This window comes from Amblyomma mixtum, chromosome 3 (genome assembly GCF_055824585.1).
Source record: "Amblyomma mixtum isolate Tamu chromosome 3, ASM5582458v1, whole genome shotgun sequence".
NCBI lineage: Eukaryota > Metazoa > Arthropoda > Arachnida > Ixodida > Ixodidae > Amblyomma > Amblyomma mixtum.
Window position 1 is genome coordinate 253,957,316 of NC_143014.1, and position 23,646 is coordinate 253,980,961.

The 23,646-nt window shown below is 46.1% G+C and overlaps 1 protein-coding gene across 2 annotated transcripts in view; it reads left to right on the forward strand.

Annotated features, from left to right (window-relative positions):
- LOC149354398 (nose resistant to fluoxetine protein 6-like) overlaps nt 1-23,646 on the forward strand; it is an 86,878-nt gene that overhangs the window by 1,353 nt on the left and 61,879 nt on the right. Inside the window, exons 1-3 of one of the 2 annotated variants that reach the window (XM_089583313.1) lie at nt 1,277-1,373; nt 5,883-6,094; nt 14,631-14,742. In XM_089583313.1, the coding sequence (XP_089439439.1) occupies nt 6,074-6,094; nt 14,631-14,742 (133 nt within the window). In that variant the 5' untranslated portion in view covers nt 1,277-1,373; nt 5,883-6,073. Of the gene's footprint in view, nt 1-1,276; nt 1,374-5,882; nt 6,095-14,630; nt 14,743-23,646 lie in introns of those variants that run through there. The other variant, XM_089583312.1, reaches the window with a different exon arrangement.

Here is a 23,646-nt window from a genome sequence, read left to right on the forward strand (position 1 = left end):
AAAAAATTGCAAAAGTCTAAAGCAATGGTTACTGTTTCCGAGCAAAACAAACAGCCGCGACTGCTCAGAGTGCTTAAGGACACTTAGTAGAGCGATGTGGCACCAATTGATTTCGCAGACGCAGCGACAAAGGCGTAATATGACACAAGAGCTCCGTTGCATTCTTTTGCGCTGAGTTTTGCTGAAGTACGTAAGTACTCATCTATCCTCACATTTCTGTCACATCTTGATCGTTCAATCATGGTTATCAAGTTTTGTCCCACGCAAACAATCCAGGGCGGTGCGGTGGATGCGGCGGCAATCGCTACCTGCTCCGCAAAAAGTGTAGAATGCGAAACTCGTGGTTCTCGCAACGTAGCAAAATTTTATCATGTCATTTCCTGGATCTAGATTCATGTTAGCTCTTTTTATCACTGCTTGCATTTGGTGTCCTCTGAGAACCATTTCGTGCTCGTGTACCAACGTTGCGCCTCTAGTTGTAACGACAGGAATGTAGTACAGATAAAGATAGTTGAAACACAGGATTTGCGAATAACTGCCACATTTAATATGGCGTGAGCAAGTAATCACACCCAAATTATATTTAGGTTGTAGTTACTTGTTACAAATGTATGGAGACGCCACCGCGGTGGCTCAGTGGTTATGCCGCTCACCTTCTGACCTGAACGACGTGAGTTTGATGCCGGCCGCGGCGGTCGCATTTCGATGGATGCGAAATGCTAGAGGTACGTGTACAGAGCGATGACAGTTCACGTTAAAAAACTCCCGGTGGTCGAAATTTCCGGAGGCCTTCACTACGGCGTCCCTCATAGCCTGAGTCGCTATGGGACATAAAAGCCCTATAAAACCAGATAAAACGATAAAAACCATAAGCCGCCGCGGTGGCTCAGTGGTTATGGTGCTCGGCTGCTGACCCGAAAGACGCCGGTTCGATCCCGGCCGCGGCGGTTGAATTTCTTTGGAGGAGAAATTCCAGAGGCCCGTGTACTGTGCGATGTCAGTGCACGTTAAAGAACCCCAGGTGGTCGAAATTTCCGGAGCCCTCCACTGCGGCGTCTCTCATAGCCTTAGTCGCTTTGGGACGTTAAAACCCCATAAACCAAACCAAACCATAAAACCATAACTTTAAGCAGTTGGTAACAAACCCAATCAAGGTGCTGCCCCGTCATCCAGTCCCTTTAGCGCATAGCTTAGTTGATGATTACGCTGACAACAAATTTTCTTAGGAAATTTTGAATTATTCTGAGTCATGACCGGTTTGCATGGAAATATAATCTCGTGCGTTATTCTTAAAGAGCAACTGGCATGGCCTTCAAAACTAAAAGCGCTTGAACAACTGCCATCAACGTTCTTCGCTGTCCCGCAAGGATGAGGTATGACACTCAAATATCATTTTGATGATGTGTGCATTGCGCAGGCGTCAAGCAAAGGATTGCGTATTCTTTTCCTCTCATTTACAATCAGACATATGCATTTCAAAGCAATCTCTTTGGAGACTACTACCGAGAGAATTTCACTTTTTCTTGCTCCACGTAGCCCTCCTGCCAGTGATTCGGTCATTTCCGAGGCCCCGATACCCTTTACAAGCGCTAATGGCGTTAGTACGTGCCATCCCTTTTTCACGCAAAATTTCAACCGTACCCTTTGTGAGAAACAAGCCTGAAAATGAATAGGTGAAGGTGCAGAGATAAGCGGAAACCTCGTTACAGTAACTGTGTATTCACCAGCATAACTTTTGTATAAAGAAGAGGCCTTACTCAGGCTGATTGATTCATCTTTATTATAAGAGGCGGGGAAAAGCGCCAAGCAACGGGACAAGAGTGCCGATGACAGACAACTGCGCTGGTTAGCAACCAAATAATTTATCGCTACAGGCTTGGCGAATGTGTAGAGGAAACAGAGCCAGCTCAAAAACCTTAACGAGGTGTATGTTTTGCCCTACATTTGTAAGTACGGTGAAACGTGTGCCAGTCGTCCGTCAGTGGTTCTACTCCCCGAGGAAGTCGTTTTATTTCGTTAACGACGAATGAAAAGGTCGAGCTCTATGAAACAGTACGTTTCTGTTGGTTTTTGTGCTCCCTCTGTTTCCTTTACTCATGGTATAAAGCCTGTAGCGATAAACCCTAAGGTTGTTAGCGCAGCCGTCTTTCGTCAAAACTTTTGCCTCGTTCCTCAGCGCGGTTCCTCGCATTTCTTTAGAAGAGTACATTTTGCTTTGAGCGACTCAGTGCTGAGTACTTGTGGCTTGCGATTCTAAAAATCATTGACGAAAGTGTTCCCGCTATTCAGAATCTACACTTCGAAACTGTACATCCGCACCTGTGTAGTCGCAGCTTTACATCCGCATTTTAAACGAAAAAAATTCGATGCCGAGGTTTGCATCTCTTCTTTATTCGCGCTGGTACACCAGCATTGAGGAAAGATTGTGTTTACAAGCCGTCTCACGTCCCGTCTTCGAGTATTTTCCGCGTTTTCTATGCGCTCGTTCACTGGCACCTGCAAAAAACCAAGTTGCACAAAAGTTAACAGCTAACTGTGGTATCACATGCGCAACGTTGATACAAAAGCAAGAGCATCATAGTTAAACGTGGTAGCTGTAGCTTGATGGCGTGTTTCAGTCTGTAGCAATGAATTGTGGTTTACAAGGGTAGACGTGCGGGCTAGTTGGTGGAACATGATTTCTTAAAGCAGCGCAAAAGACAAGGACAGCGCTGTGTGTCTCTTCTTTCTAAGTCAGCGCTGTGTGTGTCTCTTCTTTCTGTGTCCTTGTCTTTTCCGCTGTTTTAGCGAATAATGAATTATGGTATTTCTGGGAGTGTAGGTGCTGATGACGAGGCGCATGCTGAGCACCAGGAAAAGGCATCGATATACCTCACTTGCACTGCGATTCAAGCTGCACTCTAAGTAGTTTGTGTGCGCAAATATATAGTTCCAGCATTCAAACAATACCAATCCGGTCCAGAGGAGTTGATCAACAATGAATACACTACGGGCCAAATTTTCCAGCGTTTTTTACCGCACACAGTTTTCGTAACTGAAGTGACGAGCCGTCCACGCTCGGTTGACTTATGTAGCGATTGATAGAAGCCACCTATGTCTGGGACTGTCGTTGGAGGTGTTCAGACTCACGGAGAGCCGCTTAGAGGCGTGTGATGTTGCGAGAATGTGCCTAATGATGTATACACATCACAGAAACGAACGATACCGCAGAGATGGCCTAGTGGTTGAGCATCCGCCTACCTTGCGGGAGGGGGGGTTCGATCCCAAGTGCCGCCGGGTACCCGCCGTTAGTACAATGGGTACAAGCTTTCCCCTGGCCTGGTGCTCGGCTTATTCAGGTTGAAATGCTTGGGAAATGGGTCTTTCACGCCGCCTTTAGCAAACAAAAAATACCTTTTGACATGGCGCTCTTTGGCCGGAGATGCCCTTGCACCATAACAAATTCGCTATCATCATCAACAGTAACAAACTAGCAACTATCAGGAACATCATATTTATTTTTTTTTTTGGGGGGGGACGCGCGTTACGTGCGTTCGTTTTGCATCATGGGCTGCGCATAGCCCTTATGACAGAGTTTATTTATTTATTTATTTATTTATTTATTTATTTATTTATTTATTTATTTATTTATTTATTTATTTATTTATTTATTTATTTATTTATTTATTTATTTATTTATTTATTTATTTATTTATTTATTTATTTATTTATTTATTTATTTATTTATTTATTTATTTATTAGCGAGAAAATACTACTCCAGACGGACCAACCCCGAGCAAGAATCTTATCTTGTCTCGTGCTGTGAACTACCTCGAGTTTACCCGAGTTACTTGGGCAAATAAGTTCGGAGGAGCATCGCGCCAACTGTAATCATTGGGAGGAGGACGTCGCGCCACCTAGTTATCACAACCTGCCCTGACAGGTGGCAGTTATATTAATGATTGGTCACTAGAGCTTGCTCGTGAAGTGCAACATGGGTCGAACAATTTCCGCCAGTGGCTGTGATAGAAACAGCCACCTGACAGTGCAGTGGCGCATCGCTTAACCGCTGCGCCACTGCGCTGGTTTAGGCATCAGGAAACGCCGTGACCTGTCCATGCTAAGTAGACAATGAGAAATTCTGCATATATGGGCACTAACCAACTAAAGCTACCGCGTCATACCCTGAAGGCGAAGCTTAGGTGCCCCCTTCAATTGAAGAATATACACCTCCTTTGGGAAGTCTGCTCTATTTGACTACGTTAAACCCTTGTCACATTTATTTATTTATTTATTTATTCAGTTACCTATTTATTTATTTATTTATTTATTTATTTGCTTCTTTATTCAGATGCCTTAAAAGGCATACGGGGGGTATTACATTTGGTGGAGAGGGACGAGAACAGAACGATATTAAAAAGGTTCAAATATAAAAATACAAGGCTGTTGGAGAGACGGCACTCAGATTCAATAATCAGAGGAACATCGTTACTGAAATGAATTATTCATGGAAGAGTATACATCGCATAAAATAATAAAGAGGGTTGCTGGTGAATGCTCTCAAGAAGTAGATTTTGTTACTCAAATTGGGACGATACTGGATATGTTAGCAGTGCTGGGTGAACTAATGATGTTTTTTATCGTGGAGACTGTCGAGGATAGGTCGTTCCTTTCTTTTATTGATAATGTTAACGCGACTTTTTGAGATTTTCGGTACGAGCTGTCCTTTTCCACTGCCTACAGGAAGCGAAGCTAATCATTTTCGCTCCATGACCCTGTGGCCCAGGCATACCTGGATAAAGTTCGCGTTGCCTAGTCAGCGAACCCTACACTTTTGGTTGCGAGATATACTGCTAGTGAGGTAACGACGCCGAAGCATTTCCCTGCCATCAAAGCAGTGACACCTTCCACGGTGTAGAATAACCTAGCTTAACTGAAAATGGCTCTCGCATAGTTCATTCTTACTGACAATCGCCATGGAATCGTCAGACGCCTTAGGAGCGATGTCATGCCCATGGCATGCCTCAGTGCGAACTCTTTGCGCCGTGCTGTTTTCCCTCAACTTGTGGCTGTCTGACCGCCGTAGCCATGGGAGCCCTGCTCCCGCCACTTCCTTGAGGGACGACGCCGGTGACTGCGTAGACGGACGCGAGCTCTGATGATGCCGGGCGGCTGCTTGTTGACAGCGTGAACGAGATGGGAATGTACTGCGAAAAACTAAACAGACGTATCACTGGGCTTAGTGAGCATTACATGCTGCGCAGCGGTGTGCAACTCTGCTGATTTTCACTGAGATGCATTCTACCTGCTTAATAAAACTGTCGGGTGCGCACGCCCAGCGCCCTTACTACACAATGTGCTCTCGACTCAGTAGACGAATATTCGTTCTCTCTGTTTCTTGATCAATCCAATAGCACAGAAAAACTTTTGGCTTTTCTACATAGTTCAAAGTTCGGTTGCTGTTGTGATCTCAATTAATTCTTTCATGTTTTGTGTTATTTAATCGTTTTCAGTGTTAAAACAACGAAGCAACTCTGAAAATGTGTTTTAGCTGACAACTTGCCAGTACACTTTGTGAACACACAGCCTCTGGTCTCCTGTAACTACGGTGTAAGAATAGCCGGCGCTTCAAGTTCTTATAAACATCTCGTAGAACCTTTTTGCTAAAATAAGAGGAAAGAAAATATGATAAGGGAAACGAGACGGCGGGTTTTATGTTGAGCTTTTTCTGTTCAACGAACGCTGCGGTATTGCAGTGCACTCCACTTCATTTGATGGTCCACAGTACAGCACGTTTCCCTTAAGCAAGGTTTTCTCCAAGTCTCCTTTTTCCCTTAGGCAAGGTTTTCTCCAAGTCTCCTAGCTTGTTCCCCGGTACAAGCTTGACTCTCATGTTTCGCAGTGTTCGACGCTTCGGGAAAGTATCCCACTGGGGCCTTCCAGACGTCGCGAGCCGACTTGGGCGCCTTCGACGAATGCGTCGAGACCGTGGTGCTGGATGAATACGGCCGCGAGAAGGTGCGTGGTCAGTACTGCAACCTGCTGGTTTACCCCGGCAACAAGAGCGACCTCGATGACCGCATCACTTCGGCCATGGAGTTTACGCACCCTCGGGTGAGAGCACGGCTATTTTCTTGTTGTACACAGGAAATAAGTGAAAGGCAATGATTGCGAAACGCTTGCCAGTAAAGAAACATAACCCTCATAACTGCATTTTTTGCATTCGTTGCGCAAAGTGTGCCGTATGTATGGTCAACAGGCATGATAGTTTTCGGGCTGATTCCGCTCTGATACGAAACTGGCATTTTTCCACTAAGTTTTTCCGATGAGTGTGGAACTCATGCTACGCGCTCCCCTGTTCGACTACCTGTGTTTTCATAGAAATAGCGCGAGCTGGCAAACCAGTTTTTGAGATACCGCATTGGAAGTGTGGATGGTACGATGACTGCGGCGGGAAGCGCCCACATTAAAATGAGCTGATGGCCGACGTCATGGAAACTCAGGTTATCTGGAATGAGAATTAACTCTTTAAAGCCTGAATCATTATAGATTAAAAGAAAAAAATAATAACCTCGACATCACGTTAGCAGAGGCTATAGCTAGAAAGCGTACCTTACTCGATGTATTTTGTTTTGGTATTTCACTTCTGAGTTTTCGTTTCCATGTTGAACAATTCTTGGCATGCTGCTTTACTCTGACTTATTGATATTCATGTCATTACTACTTGTTAACCAAAGAAGCTCAACTCATGTCATGTGCCATGAGAAAGTGGCACGAATTGTCAGCTCTAGTTTCGTTCTGTCTGCAATGCTGCTTGTAATCATACGTACTCTATTGCCCTAGCGTGAGAAGCTGGCTTATTGGTCGTTATTCATGTTTAACGAGCGAAAAGAGACGACGTCGAGGGAAAAAAAGGAGAAGAAAAAGAAGAAGAAGGAGGAGAAGAAGGAGAAGAAGAATAACAACAAGACAAGAAAAGACAACGCAACGCAACACAACACAGCACAAGAGCTCCCTGAATATTCTGCTTTCTCAGTCGTCCTTTTCTTGCGCCGTTAACCATCACCACTATTGCGCAGCATTTATATGTATAAATATTGCCACGCGCCTAGCGCGCCGCGCGGCCTCCGCGCTGAGCCGAACACGACGACGAAGCGGCGGTTGGCTCTCGGGGCGCGCCGGCTTTTTTCTGTGACCTTGGACCTGGATCTCTAATTAAAAGAAGGCTCTCAGTCGGGTTCTCCCCGACGCCTACCTACACGGCTTCTGAGGTCGTGACAATATGTTTACTCACCGACAGCAGCGTGAATAAATACCATGAAAGAAAAAGAAGCCAAAAAAGTAGTGATGACCTAGTCGTTCAAGCATGCGCCTAGTAAGCGGAAAGTAGGAGATTCGATCCCCAGTGTCTAGGGATACCCGAAAGGCCTGGGGACAACAAGCAAAAGTGAAATAAGTACATCTTTTCCTTCCGTACAAACATCGCAGAAGGCGATGACTTTCTTTTGACAGGTGAGGGTAAGCCTCTTAAAAGCGGACGATCCTTTTTCGGTAAGCAAGTCAGAAAATGTGACGGACATTTTGAAGCACCATGTTCGAAAGGTTTCTAAGTTTTTTGCGTTGATACAAGGCTTTTTATTCGATGCCGCACAGAGGTCTTCTACGGTGTGCCGAGGAGTGCATTATTTTGTTTGGTGCTGTTCGATTTCAGAACTCAGCTGGTTTAAGCGTAAACGGCTTTCTATAATTGGTTTCTATGTATCTCCACTCTAGAACTTTCACATCGTGCAATGGCATTTTCATACAAAAAGATGGTATATGCGTCTCGTCGATCATCGCCCCCGCCCTCAGCAACCTTTTTAGAGGGCCTTGACAGGGCATTGATTGACTCTCTTTTTGACTCATAAGTACAAAAATCCTTTGGTTATGCCGAAAGGTTTTGGTGTACTTCTTCGTGACCTTAAATGCGTATGACGGGAGATTTTAACAGGAAGTGTCGAGCACTTTAGCCATATTCGAGACGGGTCTGAAGCCGCTTATTCTAACCCACGTGGTTCCCGATGGGTCGTCCCTTAGATTCTTGGACTCGAGGGTTGTGTGTTCAAGTCGCATGTGTGCTCGGTGTATGCTCCACGAGGAAAGAAAGCGTCGCTACCCTTCAGCGCACGCCAAATCTTAAGAAAGGACATCATGCAAAAAACTTTTGGAATGCCCTAAGACAATCATGCCCTCACTTGACTGACCAGAGTTTTCTAAGGGAGACGATCAACTAAACTCGAGCGGCTATCTCCCCTATCTGCTTTCTGCTGAGGGGATCCTGAAAAAGCAAAAGGATGACCGCCACAAGGGTACTGAAGGAGAGAAAAGTGAGAAGGGCGTTAGCCTTGCTTTACATCCATATTCATTGTCCCACAATCTTATCAGAATTGCTCGGAGGATGAACATAAACGTCGTTATTTCATCGCTCAATAACTGGGCAGGCTTTGTGGATTGAGGAACCCACAGGAGAATCGAAATGTAGGTTGTCACACAAGGCAAGCCGACAGGCCACTTTATCGTGCGCCGGGTATCGTCTAAAAGATAGCATAGTCATGCGACCGCTGCTTCGTTGGCCAGAGCGGACGATGTGTAAATGACCGACTGCGACAGCATGCGGACAATGTACCAAAAATCTGTGAAACTCTGCGACGCGGTGTTGCGACTCTGATTTCGAGGGTGGTGGCTACTGTGCTCCTAGTTTCAAGAGGTGGATAGTTATTCACAGGCACCGTACGCACCTGACACGAGAGATACTAGGGGCGCTGTTGATAGGACGGGCGGTGAGTGTGTAAGCACGCCATCAGCCGCTCTTTCACAAAAGGATATTCGGTATCTGTGGCCTAACCGCGTTACAACTTTGGTTTTCTAGTGTAAGACATTTTTCTTTATATTCTTTTTTCTCCTTGTCAAGTTGTGGCCTATTTCGACCAATCTTTCCAATAAATTTATTTGGAAGTTAGCCCTTTTCTGTGTTGTTATCGTTGTCTTCGAAATATCTTTTCTCGTATTCGTATTATGCGCGCTTTGTGTCAGGAATTACCAGCTAGCTAAACCCCACACCTTACTAAAGTCTCCATTTATTCACTCCCACATACAGACATATAACGGTTGTCCTGACAGATGTTTGCAACAATGTTGCAGCAGCGATGAAAAGAAATGTTTGGAAAGCACCATTTTATTAACCGCAGACATCATGAACTTCTAATTCATGAAATTTAGATATAATTAGCCTAGTATGAGCGGCTAGAGAGCGAATGTTTTATTTCTTGAAATCGAACAAGCCAGCGATCGACGCGTCAGTTAAGTAATACTGCTCGAACGAAAACCACGGTCTTTTCAGTCGTGCGCAAAATATGCCACGAAGACATAGGCGAGTACTGGGCCAAAAGCCCTTCCGTTGCATTTTGTTTCAGTGCTGTACACTGTTCCGTTCTCATCAGCATTACAATGTTCGGTAACATTTTTGTGTGGCTGGTATATCGAACCAGGCGGCAGCAAGTGTGTATAAAAAGTACTCTGCCATACTTCAAATACTAACGGTCATCCTCCCAACCTACAATTCCAGCATGTCGAAATGCTGATAATTAAAGGCTGACTAACGAATTTGGCCTGACTGAATGGCTATTTCGCTACTACAACTGACTTCCTGACAGCCGCCACGTTGAGTGATGCACTCCCGACAACGCTAAACCTTTATTACAGCTTCATACCTGTTACTGTGATCGGGAAATCTCCTGGAGATAAATCCGCCCTAGAAACGTTTTTTTTTTTACATGTTCAGGCAACATGCAACGATAGCCGCTTGTAGGCCCTCAATGAGCGGCGCCGTGAATGGAACCCGCTTACAACCTGTTCAGGACCGCTAACTATATGCCCTATGAAAGCATTGCATATTTATGAGTGACATCACCGTAAAACTTTCTCTCATATGGAAAGAAAAAGGAAATAAGCGAAGCGCCCGCTCTACCAGCTAAAGAAACCTGCGCTTACTTTTGTTGTCTTTGCTGCTGCAGGCTGCTTCGTAATACGGAGTGGGAACAGCGTTGACAGCGTCCACACTTGTTTTAGTTAGGGTCAAACCTGCGCTGGCGTAAACTGTCACAGTCACCACCGCGGCGTGTGGCTTCGCACTCTGTTGAAGAGCTAGTCACATGGTTCTTCGTGTTCAGAGTGGCTTAGCGGTTGAGCGTGACCTGATCACGACAGGATAAAGATAGGACTGTGTTTTTAAGAAACTTCTCTAAATTTATTTGGTTTGGGATGATTGGGATGATTGCCTCATTTATGCACCTGTCACATGTGAAGGAGATCAGATTAACATTAACCAAAACCTGCAGGCTTTTGCACTTTGGTGTGAGAAATGGGAAATGAAAATCAACTTCAATAAGACCACATTTACCCATATAACTAACAAACGAAATATAATTTCTTTTCAGTACAGTATTGCAGGTCACGATTTGGTTAATGTTAGTACATTCAAGTATCTGGGGGTGTCAATTTCTCACAACCTAAGTTGGCACAATAATGTCGAAAATGTTTGTGCGGTGACACATAGAAAACTGTGTTTTCTAAGAGGAAAGTTGGGGAGAGCAACGAAAGATGTCAAACTTTTAGCATACAAATCTCTCATACGGCCTTCCCTAGAATATGCATCTGTAGTATGGTCTCCTCGGCAGAAGATTCTTTCAACGGAAATAGAAAAGATTCAAAGACGTGCAGCGACATTTATTTGTTCAAAATACAGGAAAACAGATTCGGTAACGGAGATGTTAAACTCATGTAGTCTAGAAACATTAGAAAAAAGACGTAAAAAGCAGAGATTAAAAATACTTTACCAAATCATTCACGGAGAAATTAACATCAATAAAGAAAAATATCTGCAGCCTCCAGGTAGACTAAGCTCCCGCCTTAACCACCACAAAGCGATTCGGCCATACTTGACACGAACTAACGTCTTTCGCTGCTCATTCTTTCCGGATGCTATTGAGCACTGAATAAACTGCCCGCTCACGTTTCTGAGTCTACAGGTGTAGCGGCATTCTTGAATGCACTTGGGGATTCCGTCTAGGCATGGGATTCTTGTAGATGGTCGCGTAACTGATTGTCCAATATTGCTTTTTGTATAGCAGGTGGTTCTACAGTGGTGTGAACTGTGTTGCGTTTCAATGCTCTCTTGTATTGTATGCTCAAAGAAGCTTGTTCATTCATGCTTATATATGCATTTTTTTTGTCTCTTCACTTTCCCTCCCTGTAATGACCCTCAAATGAGGGTTGACAGTATTCATAAATAAATAAATAAATTAAACAGCAATGATTTTGGCCGAAGCCCTTTCCTTTCATTCTTACTGAATATATTTTGTTATATCACTCCTTCCAAAACCATCCCCATTAGTGTACACTCTTTCCTTTATTCTGTTCATGAATTTAGAAGAGGGGGAGTTCAGCGTGATCCCACAAATTCACCAGGCTTCGAGTGCTTGACACCTGCTTCGTACTTGCTAGGCCCTCGGCCAGGATACTATTACGGATGCATTCAAATTGTATTCTATCTGTACTTTATTCTCATTTTTTTCGCCATTGTGTCACTTCCTCTGGCAAAGCCATACGCCCCCTATAATCTGGATTTCCCACTAAGCGAGGCGGAAGAAGAGAAAGAAAATAAAGCGAATAACTATGGTTGAATTAGTCCAATCCTAATTTTGTTTTGCAAAACAAAACTAATCGTGCAGATAACCGACCCATTTGTTCCACTCGACAAGCACTCGATTTGATCTCCTGTACATGTCAAAGGCAGCGGTGTTTCTATATCACGGTGTCTCGATGATTCACCAAACTCACGTTCCACATGCTTTCAAAGTTTAAATAATGGGTCTATTGAAGCGACCAAAATTAAAGCTGCTTTTGGCCACAAAAATACGATTCGGGACTAGTCTACATCTCAGGTTACTTTTTCCTAGCGACTGCAAACAGAACAGGAACTGACTGTTTTAACAGTACAAGCCATATTCGTCAAAACAAAGAGGCAAAAGGGTTCTAAGTTGACATTTTGAGGAAACGGCCAGAACACCTCGCGTTCCACGGTTATAAGCTAATCCGTCTACACATACCGAATTCGTGGCACGGTATAGCAGGGATTTCTAACAGTTTAACGGAGCAAGTGGCCCTGAGAGCGAACCACCGGTACGGCGACGGTTGTGGGTGTTTTACATGTCATGCTTTGAGGCGCGGATATTATGTGCTGTAAGTTGCTGTGATAAAGCAAGTGATTTAAAAAGATGCCCAGAGTACTTGGTAACGCTGAAAGAGCGGCTGAAGTCCGTGGCACTAAAGAGAGCGGCAGCCTACGTCCTTGTGACGTTCACAGCGAAAGCAAGCCGATGTCAACCGTTCTGTGCCTCTTCCGACACGGCGTGGCCAGGGGCAGGAAACTTCCATACACACCATTGCCCAGCAGATTCAGACTTGAGTGGCAATTCCTCCTATAGCGGGCGGAGGGAAGCCAATTAGATCGTTGTATCGTCGTCATGACAACGGTATCCAGCAGAAAAAAAAGTCATCCCCCAGCGCGATTCGAACCTCCAACGCCGAAAAATGAGCAGTTTCGCATCGCGGTCACTCAGAAAATTTGACCACGACCACAGCCTTATCGCGTTACGTGCATGGGCAGGAATCATTAAATTTAAGGCATCAGTTCACCTCCAGTCGCCAGGTGCGCTCAAGTAGTTGAAACCAGAATTAACCGGAGTTTCCTAACCCTGGCGTCGCTCGAACGCTTGCGGAGTGCGTTACTGCAGGAAGCCTGCAAGAAGTGGGCCCGCATGCACAATGCAACAATTAACTTGCCACAATGCAATAGACCTTGAGACATTCATTGTATTGTTAACCGCGTGCGAAAACGCTGTAATGAAGTGTGGACTGCATTACTTTAACTGGAGAGAGAGAGAGAGAGAAACTTTATTATGGCAAGTGTGTTAGGCCCTCCTTGGGTCCCTGGACCACCGCACGGTCCCACTCTACGTCGGAACGTTCATGTGGTGTTTGTTTATAACATCGGCACCCCGAAGCACAGCAGCAAGCTGCGATGGAGTACATCAAGCAGCAGTTCATCATGGTTCCAGGCTATATAATCTCCCACCAGCATTCACAGCAGCCACATTTGCGTCCGATGTTCACAATATGAATTGAAAGAGCTGATATGGCAGTATATCTGTGTTATTGAAACATCATTTTCGCTTAATGTCTCACCAGCGGCGGTGTCTTAGTGGCTATAGCGTTCGGCTGCTGAACCCAAGTAAAAAATTCCCGGGGGCTGAGCTTTGCCACTGCACTTTTAAATAAACTCAGTGGGTTGAAACTAAATTGCAGCCCTCATCTACGGCGTTTCCCTTTTCGGACGTTAAATTCCACATAGCATGCCAGTCACTTAGCAACAAAATGGGGCTTGTCCTACGGCGATTATTTCGTATTTCGTCATTATAAATTGAAATGGCACGTTCTATCTCAGGTGCGAATTTGAAATTACCTTTGGAACCTCTTTTGCAGCCTGATGGCCTCCCCACGCTAGCACTAGGTGACCGTAAATCAAAGCCACACATGGAGGACAAAGGTATTTCGTCATTATAAATTGAAATGGCACGTTCTATCTCAGGTGCGAATTTGAAATGACCTTTGGAACCTCTTTTGCAGCCTGATGGCCTCCCCACGCTAGCACTAAGTGACCGTAAATCAAAGCCACACATGGAGGACAGATATTAGTTTGTGCTTAAAAAGAAATAAGAAAAAAAAAGTGCTCTGCCCGCAGACAGTGAGAATCCTATCGCGTGCAGCATTCGATATGACAATTTTCTCGACCTGCCTGAATGGTCAGTTCTAAACAGCACCAGTGGACGCCGACCAATAAAGGAGAGGGGAGGACAAAAAATGTGTTCTCTGTTCTTTAAAGTGGTTAACTTGAAAGCATTGCCCTTATAACTTCTCTCAGCATGAGTGAGGCAAGCTTTTTGTAAGTAGATATGACTATTAAAGTTTATGAGAAGGTTTGGTTGGTTTATGAGATTTAACGTCCCAAAGCGACTCATGCTATGAGAGACGCCGTAGTGAAGGGATCCAGAAATTTCGACCACCTGGGGTTCTTTAACGTGCACTGACATCGCACAGTACACGTGCTTTAGAATTTAGCCTCCATCAAAATTCTACCACCGCGGCTGGGGATCGAACCCGCATATTTCGGGTCAGCAGCCGAGCACCATCACCACTGAGCCACCGCGGCGGCTAAAGTTTATCAGAGCGCCAGGCTCTCTGCTTATAATTTCTGCTTTGCTACTGATCTTGAGGGACCTTCTTAGAACATGTCTTCATATCACATTGGTTTAAAGGAGCCTCCGTGAGACGAAGCACTACCCGTCGTTCGGTCGTCATTGATGAATTTGGTTATTTGTTGCTGCCTACGGAACGAACTACGGAGCACAATGTTCTCAACAGGAAAGTAACCCAGAAGTTTTGTGACCCGAGCATAGCGTGGTAATGACATAGCGGTGTGAAAATAAACAGCAGCCCTCGAAAGCACACGCCAGCGCGCAAGTATTATTGATCTTCATTTCACTTCTCACAGGTAAGAAAATTCAGGGACAGCATTTACGAGCAGAGGGTCCCGCTTGTCCGCCTGGGTGTCTGCGTGCTGAACGACTGCAACGAGAAAGAGATGCAAGCGCTGCTAAAAGCAGGTACGTCGCAACTACTCACACCTGCTCTCCGCGATCCCTATATCATCCTTGTGGGAAGTGCATTAGGGGGAGAAGGATGAGCAGAGTATCAGTTGTAGAGTGCGTTATACTTGCAAAAACAAAAGCCGGAAATTGCACCTTTTAAGCGCTACCTCGAGCCGCAATGCGCACATATCATTTCTTTGTTGAAAGTGCCCCTTGAAGCTGCAAGCAAAATGACGTAGTCGCTTTGACAGCCACCTCGTTAGTTTTCTTCGCAGATAAGCTCTCAAGGAAACGCTCTTTCGTTGTATAAGCTTCGTAAAAAAAAACAAAGAAAAGGGAAGCAGCGCACAACAAAGAGCAATTTTCCTTTCAGGGAGTCTCGATGCGCTGACTAGATCGGCACTGCCCGCGTCGTGTTGTGACTTCCTGCTGTGCTGTATTGTTGCTCTTTCTGAGGGTATTAGGATCAAAACAAACTTATTTCTCTTTCCTGTCCAGGCATAATTAATGAATTAATAGCCAAGTCCCGCAGTATGCACCTGCCAGAACCACTTGTCGACGCCTGCGAGCAATCGTTTTCAGCTTCATTGCAGAGTCTGAGGGAAACGCAAAGCAGGGAACAGGTTCGAGCTGTACAGCAACTTATTCAAACTGTCGTACTGTACACCCCCCACCCCCGCCCTTTGTTTACTTAGAGATGTATGACTTAAAAGATAGAATATTATGTTTTGATTCTTCTATAGGAGTGTCTTGAAAATATTAGTGGTCCATGTCAGAGGCCAAATTCACAGCGCCGGATTCCCAAATCTGGCCATGCTATACACCTGCTCAAGATTTATCTGAAAGCCAATTGCCTCCATGAATGGCAATAACCGCAAATCGATTAACGAAGAACATTCTGAATCCGGCTATTCAACTGTACAAGCACGAACAACATTCTTCGACAAAGTTCGATTTTTATACAATTCTGTGATTTAATTTATCCTTAAAAAAGTTATAAAGACAATAGCATGAGAACGTGCAGCACAGTGAAGACACACACCAGCAGATAAATGCAGCGACATTTTTTTCGAACAACCAACATTTATCCGTATAATGTACGCTTGTGACCGACAGCTGCCCAGGCGCATTTTTTTATTGCACGAGTTCGATCATCCCTGACAAAAATTAGGCGTGGTAGGTTTAGAGCGCGGGGGGTGGCAAAGTGTCAGTAGACGTTCTAAAATTGGGCACTGGCGTCCATATGCCAGCGTTAGCCAAGAGAATTTCCTGTTTCTGCTCCCTCTGGAAATTGTTGCCGGTGGTCGTATCCAGGAGGTAGACAGTTTTATCAGTTGTATGGACCTGGTTTACATGTCTGTGCAAGTTTGAAAAAGTGCGTAAAAAGACAAATGGACGAAAAAGAACACAATTACAAGCGATAACTCAATCAATCAAAGCAATTTATTGGCCAGAAAAGTCTGGCTGGTCAACCTGGGCTAAAAGCTGTGCACCCAGCCCAGGGGATAATTACATGGCAGCAGTGAGCGGGAAAAAAAAGGCAAATTGATACTTTAACACATTAAAGCTACACCAAACAACGTGAGAGATACACATTACAATCGTTACAGTAAAGAAAAAGAGATAGAAACAACGCTTTGACATTACATATTACTCTGTAATGCATACAAAAATTAAGGCCATCAGCACAACAGCACGAAACAACACATCAGTAAAAATTGAAAGTGCAAGCTACATTGGTACATATAGATTAACAGTTTTCGTTTGAAATGCAAAAATGAGTCCTCAGCTTCTGAGAACGAAAATCGGCTCTGCGTTTATATTTGTTTAGTACATATGGCATATTATGAGCAAATGATTGTAGCTTATAGTTTGTTCTGAAATGTGGTATTTCAAATACATCATTGTCTCTAGTATTAATATTTATACTTCCGTAGCCAAAAGACCCGAGATTTTTATAAAGTTTTAGCACCAGATGTAGAAAAAGACATAACCTGTAGTAACCTAAATCCATATATACGATCACACGTATGATGTTATATGCACTAATAGCGTGCATAGTTGCGTGCATTGGCTGTATATTCGCTACTTGACGGATTGCTTTTTTCTGAAGAAGTAGAAGTTTATTTACGTTGATTTTAGTTGTTGTAGCCCAGAGTAACGTGCCATAATTTAGATATGAAAGAAAGAAGGCATGATATATTTGGAGTTCAGCAGTTTGGGGAAGCATCATTCGGCATCGCAACAGTATTACAGTAACAGCGGAAAGCTTCTTTCGTAGGTAGTCTGTATGACGGTCCCACTGTAGATGACGGGAAAAGTAAACACCATGGGTTTTATGTGCGTTCACTATTTCCACGTTTTGGTCGTCATATCGAAATGAGTAACCTGGTGGAACTATTTTATTTTTTGCACGAAAAATAACAGCTTTAGTTTTCGTTGGGTTAATCCTTATCTAGTTTGCTTTGGACCAAGACGAATGTTTTGAAAAGATGTCATTACTCTTTACTATGGGCTGATCCATACTACCACCAGAAAGAAGCAGCGGGCTGTCATCAGCATACATCACAAACTAAACAGAAGGGTCTATGTTTACAATATCCTTGATGTACGTGTTGAATTGGAGGGGACCTAAAATACTTCCCAGCGGTATGCTACATGTGATTGGTAAGAGAACCGAGCTTTTGTTTTTAATTGAAACACACTGATTTCTGTTCTTTAGGTGAGTGTGAATAAAAGTTTAAGGTGCCCTGGGAATGCCATGGGAGGTGAGTCTATTGACAATAATATCATGACCTATGCAGTCAAACGCTTTGCTGAAGTCGATAGAGATGCCAACTGTTAGCAGGGTATTGTCATTGTTCTCTCAAATTTTTTCCTTCGGCACTAGCAGTGCTACTTCCGTAGACCGACCTTTCCTAAAACCAAATTGTAAGTTAAAATAGCCTTCTTGTCAAAGAACATTGTAATGCGAACAGATATCAGCTTTTGCAACCCCTTCGAAAATACCGGAAGCACAGAGATCAGCCGATAATTCGACACCATGTTGCGATCGCCACGTTTATAAACCACAGACACTCGCGCAGTTTTCATTCCGACTAGGAATTCGCCAGATACAAGTGATAAATTAAAAATGTAAACCACAGCAGAAGCTAGAAGTGGTAAGACGTACTTGACAAGTTCTATCTGCATCTTATCGATATATCTAGTGATCTGCTATTGTGTTGGCCCGTAAACGTGATATTTACCTCGTACACGTATTATAGCCAACTTGTAAACTTTCTGCCCTTCTAAGTATGGCACTGAAACACTAAATACACTGTGTCAACTTTCACCGTCGCTCAGCAAGCTTATGAATCTTATTTTGGGCTAGTTTAGCAGCTGCCCTGAAGGGAGCAGGTAGGGATGTCCGCATGCTCACGTGCAAAAGCGTCAAAAAGAGCCAAGCATACGTTCCTGATGGCGTAGTTAGTTCGCACTCTCCAAGGGCAGTTCAGGCCGCCCGAAGCGCGGAATAGTGTGCGATAGGACCTTAGCCTTCGAGAAGGGGAGCCAGTACGGCCCCTTTTCAGAGATGATTGTATGAAAGCTTGGATTCTTCATGGTGATATTCGTCCTATAGTCGGTCTCGAGGTCAACGTTGCAATCGATACCGGTACGGGGTGCATGCAACCGGAATAGTCAAGAGCCTCCTGCTCGGCGGCGTAGGTCAGTTTGTTTTCTTAGACGTCGCCATGGCCGGAAAGGATGGTACTGACTCCCTTTAGCTGGAGGTATCATCAGATGGTGTGCGTGCGCATTACCGGGCGACTGCGACGACAGTGTGAGACACAAGCGCGCAGTGCGTCCTGCGAGTAGGAATAAGCTCAAGCAAAAGTCATCTTGTTCACATGCCCTATTCTGGACAAAAACATTTTTGAACGGGAAAGAGTTTGTTGAGGTAGCCGGGAAGGGGCGACCGCGTTCACATTAATTGAAGCGAGCTGGAGGAACCGCGGTGACAGCGTCCTGCCGAGTCCTAAGTACGACAGCGTTCTCTATCTCTCCTGTCGGCGCTGCCCCTTACTCTTCGGGCACGCGGCTCATGCCGGCGCTGCCTCGTTCTCTTCGGCACGCGGCCGGTGCAAACCTTGCGCGTCGCTACGGGGTCCCCCCCGAGACGGTCAGTCGTTAAAAGAAAGAAAAAAGGAGAAAATGACGGTCCGGTAAATTCATGTCAGGGGCCGGGAAGATCCGTCGGGTGGAGTGCACGAGCTAAGGTGGACGAGCCTGGCTACCACGCAACGGGCGAATGATGCAGGGTGCCGAGCTGACAAAGAACATGGGGCAGTGGAGCCCATGGTAGGACCGCCACCGACTGTAGTGCTGCCCGTCCGACAGCGTTCTCTATCTCTCCTGTCGGCGCTGCCCCTTACTCTTCGGCACGCGGCTCGTGCCGGCGCTGCCTCGTTCTCTTCGGCACGCGGCCGGTGCAAACCTTGCGCGTCGCTACAGGGTCCCCCCCCCCCCTTCCTAGACGGTCAGTCGTTAAAAGAAAGAAAAAAAGGAGAAAATGAGGGTCCGGTAAGTTCATGTCAGGGGCCGGGAAGAGCTGTCGGGTGGAGTGCACGAGCTCAGGTGGACGAGCCTGGCTACTACGCAACGGGCGGATGATGCAGGGTGCCGAGCTGACAACGAACATGGGGGCAGTAGAGGCCATGGTAGGACCGCCACCGACTGTAGTGCTGCCCGCTGACACAAGTGTCATCGGTGTTGACACGTTGCAGCTGATGTCGGTGAGAATATGACGCCCGAGAGTACGCCGTCGCAAGCACAGCAGCGGCTGAAACGGCTCCGTGGACTGACAACAGTGCGTGAGGCATGACATTTCCTATCGAGTGTGAGAGGGTGGCTGACTGGTCGGCAAATACCGCAATCGGAGGTGCCGGCGTCAGTGCAGGGATGGCGGTGTTCTGCGAGATGACGTGCAGCCCCTGTTCGGTGCTACTTTTTATCGTGGCGTCGTGTAGGTGGTCTAGCGCCAGCTTCAAACCCTCCAAGTAGGTGGCAACGGCTGGCTTGCAGGGCTCAGGTGGCCCTGATGAAGGGCGCGAGCAGGGAAGGACAGCCACTGGGGTTCGCACAGATGTGACCGTCGACACAACGATGACAGCTGTGACGATGGCGGAGGAATTTGTTGGGCTCAATGCCAGGTGCTTGGGTGAAACGAAAGTGACAGTCCGGAGCGGCTCGCCAGTACTGATGCGTGTGTGGGCATGGTCGGCTGTGGGTGGCTGCAAGAAGGTTGTTGCAGTGACAGGTCGTGCAGCTGGGACTGCTACATCAGACGACTGGCTGACAGCAACAGACAGAGCTGATGAATGTACAGCTGCCGCACTACTCGGTGTGGGTAGATCTACCATTCGTTGGTGAAGGTGGCTCAAGTCAGGAATCAAAGCATACGCTTGCTGCGGCAGTGTCGAGCTGCCCGGGTCAGAGTCCGAGAAGCTGTTGACAGTACTGAGGGGACTGGGTGTGGCCCCTTGGGTAGGCGGCGTGGCCGCCTGGGTAGTGTGGAGGGTATTTGACAGAAGCTGCGGTGCCGGTAATCTCAGTTCGCCCTTAGCACGCTCGCTCAGGTCAGTGACTGACGGCTATGGTGGAAAATGAGCGACGAAGCGGCAGGCGAGCTTTCGTCTGGCAGCGATGCTACGCTATCGGTTACAGAAGTTGGCGGAGAGGGGCACACCTCGAGGAAGAGCTCGACTGACGGCGGCACTGTTGCAGAAGACAGAAGTTGCTCGCCGTGGTGTGCCGGAGGTGCTGTAACGTCTTTCTTGGAGGCGTTATGGCCGGAGGCGCTGAACAAGGTGGCGCGAGACGCGTCTGTCGCTGCGTTCGCTGCCATGGCAAACTGCGGTGGGCCAGGCACCTCACCGAGCTGCTGAGGGAATGACAGCAGACTTGGGGCTGTGGAATCGCCGCACAGTGCTGCCTGCGTGTCCGGGGTAGGAGGATGTACTGCCAAAAGCGATGCGGCAGCGTCTGGTGCGGTCGGTGTTAAAGCAGGCGGGCCACAGACGCTATACTGGAGCGGCAGATAACTGGCCGGTGACGGTTGCGGCGTGCTGTTTCCCGAGGATGCAGCCGGAGATGAGTTAGACGCTGATGCGGGCGCAGGTGCTGGCGGTGGCGAAAGCGGGTCCACCTCGTCATAGAGCGGCAGGCAGCCGGTAGTATGATGCGCCGTAGTAGGCGAGGACGGCAGTGCAAAACTCGTCGTAATTCCGGCTTCCTGAGGCAGGGCAGGCGAGTCGGCAGAGGAGGTCGGGCGTGAGAATGTCGCAAAGGGGTGCGTATTTAAACGGCTGGATGGTAATGTAGTTGAAGTACATCGCAGCCTCCAATTGGTCGACCCACCCACCGACGCCTGGAGGCCGGAACACTTGAAACGGTGGGTTGAAATCCAGGTCTTGGCAGCCTGCCATGCTCCGACGCCGCTGGGATAGAAGGCGCGGCACTCCGGGTCACCACTTGTGGAGGTCGCCGGGAAGGGGCGCCCGCGTTCACATTTATTGAGGCGAGCTGAAGGAACCGCAGTGACAGCGTCCTGCCGAGTCCAAAGTCCGACAGCGTTCTCTATCTCTTCTGCTGGCGCTGCCCCGTTCTCTTCGGCACGCGGCCGGTGCGAGCCATGCTTTGCTACAAGTTTATGAGCGCAGTTTTTTCATATATTGTAAGATTTTGCTGTAACATTCAATAGATCCACAGATCTCTGTCGGCAGGCTTGAATTTTTTTTGCTGCTATTTGCTATCGTTAAAAAATGGCATCGTGCTTTTCAATATCCGTTTCGCTGAAAGCCGCGCTAAGCTGTGGTCGATGTGCCCTGTCTGGGGTCATGTTTTGGTACACAAAATGTTTGGCACTCACATAAGTTGTCTCGCAAGGAGGGGCTTCAGACAACCACATCTTAGCTCCTGCAGAAGTGGGCGGTGCATTATTGAGCGAGGTTCTGGTGTTTTAAGTTGTACGATCCATGCGGCCGGTTCCGCTTGAGCTCATTCTTCGAGTACATACCCAGCAATTCAGGACCAAATAATCTTTGAACGGCAAAGAGTTTATGAACGCAATTTTTATATGTTTTAAGATTTGTCTAGAACAATCAATATTTGTGATCTCCCGTCAACAGGCTGGGATTTTTTTTTTTGCTAATAGCGTTTTGCGGTCGTCATAAACGTTCCCTATAAGATTTTTATGGCAGTCTTAACTGGTCGATGCCAGCGATAGCAAGTTTTTGCTACAGATCGAAATGCTCAAAATTTTTGTCCAAGATTGCTAGACATGTGCTTACCTGAGGTTCGGTGTAGGGGATATCTAGCGCACTGCAAACGCGCAGGCCACCTATTGTACATAGCGCCTTTTTCTTCCTACTCTCCATGTTCAGACGGCCCATGTTAGGGGGCGTTGGTATGACATGTCTTGGGGAACCTTTCTCTCTAGAATCACATTGACAAGGGTACGTAACACTGTCAGTGGCGGCTCATGACCTGACCGTAACTACCATGCCTTATCTGCAGCGTATGCATCAATTCATGCGCGAGCTCCGTAGCCCTATACCTGTCTCGACATCCGTTTTTTACGGGTCGTCCAAAAAACTTGCTATCCTCGCTTTGTTGGGTTTTAACGCTACAGCGTTAGAGCGGGTGTTCGGATTAAAAGCCGTGCATGATTTAACAATAACTCAGGATTCCTCGAGAGGGTTGTGGCACCAAAAGTTTAACTGAGGAAAAAATTATTGAAACTAGAGTGGTTACTGTGAGGTATCAGCATAACAGAAAGGCCATTGTGTCATATAACGTCACTAAGACGTTATATGACATTATGTTATATAGCCACACATACTCTGCAATCTATCCTCGCCGTGACCACGCTAACAAAATAAAACGCATAACGGGCCGTTCATCGCTTTCCGCGAAATCATTCATTCCTCGCGCCATAATAGACTGGAACAACCTCCATCACACGTACCTACTGAGATTAATTGACAATCCTTTCAGCATTCGTTAAAGTAAACCATGGACTATTCGATTTTGTATTTTGGTTGCATTGTGTGCAATATACTTTTACTGGGTATTTTATTTTGCGTTGTCTGTTGTTTTATTTGTGCACTTTACTACCTTTATTTCATACTTCGTTATTACATGCATTATTTGTTGTATTTCAAATGTCTGTACTATATTTATTTGCTTGTATCCCCCCATGTAATACTCTCGCACTGGGGCCCTTACGGGTACTGTAAATAAATTAAATAAAATAAATTAAATAACTACCCTGAAAAGCAAACTGAGGTAGTTAGCTGGTAATCGAACCCATGACCGAGTCAGATGCGCTACCCCTAGTCCACTGAGACCCCGTTCGTTCGCTTTCGTTAAAGGAGGACATTGCGTGTCTTGTGGTGTATCACATGGTCTGGTATGCCTACTGACGTATGCTAATGAGTAGGTTAATTAGAGAGATGCATTAAATAAGAAAGAGCAATTAACCACTAACGCTGTCGCGTCATACTCATATGACGGAGCTGAAGTGGCCCCCTAATTTTTTTTTCCTCCTATGCAGAGTTCGAAAAGACTTGTGCTTCACGTACAGCTACCTTTTTTTGTGACAAGGGGCGGGTGCAAAGGGAAGGCGCAAAAAGCCCCTGTTCAGAATGAAGTGCAGTGATGACGACACCAACTTCCTGCGCTATAGCTATTTCCCTGATGAGCCTCAATTCACACGTTTTCCGAATATAATATTTATTGCGTACATGACAAGCAGCTTGTCGTTCGATTCGAGAAAAGGCGGTCTGAAAATACGTTCTTAACAAAACTAGCCTCAATGCAATATTAATGCTGGAGAGACTGAATAATTGGATTGAAGATGCCGTACCGTGCACCGTA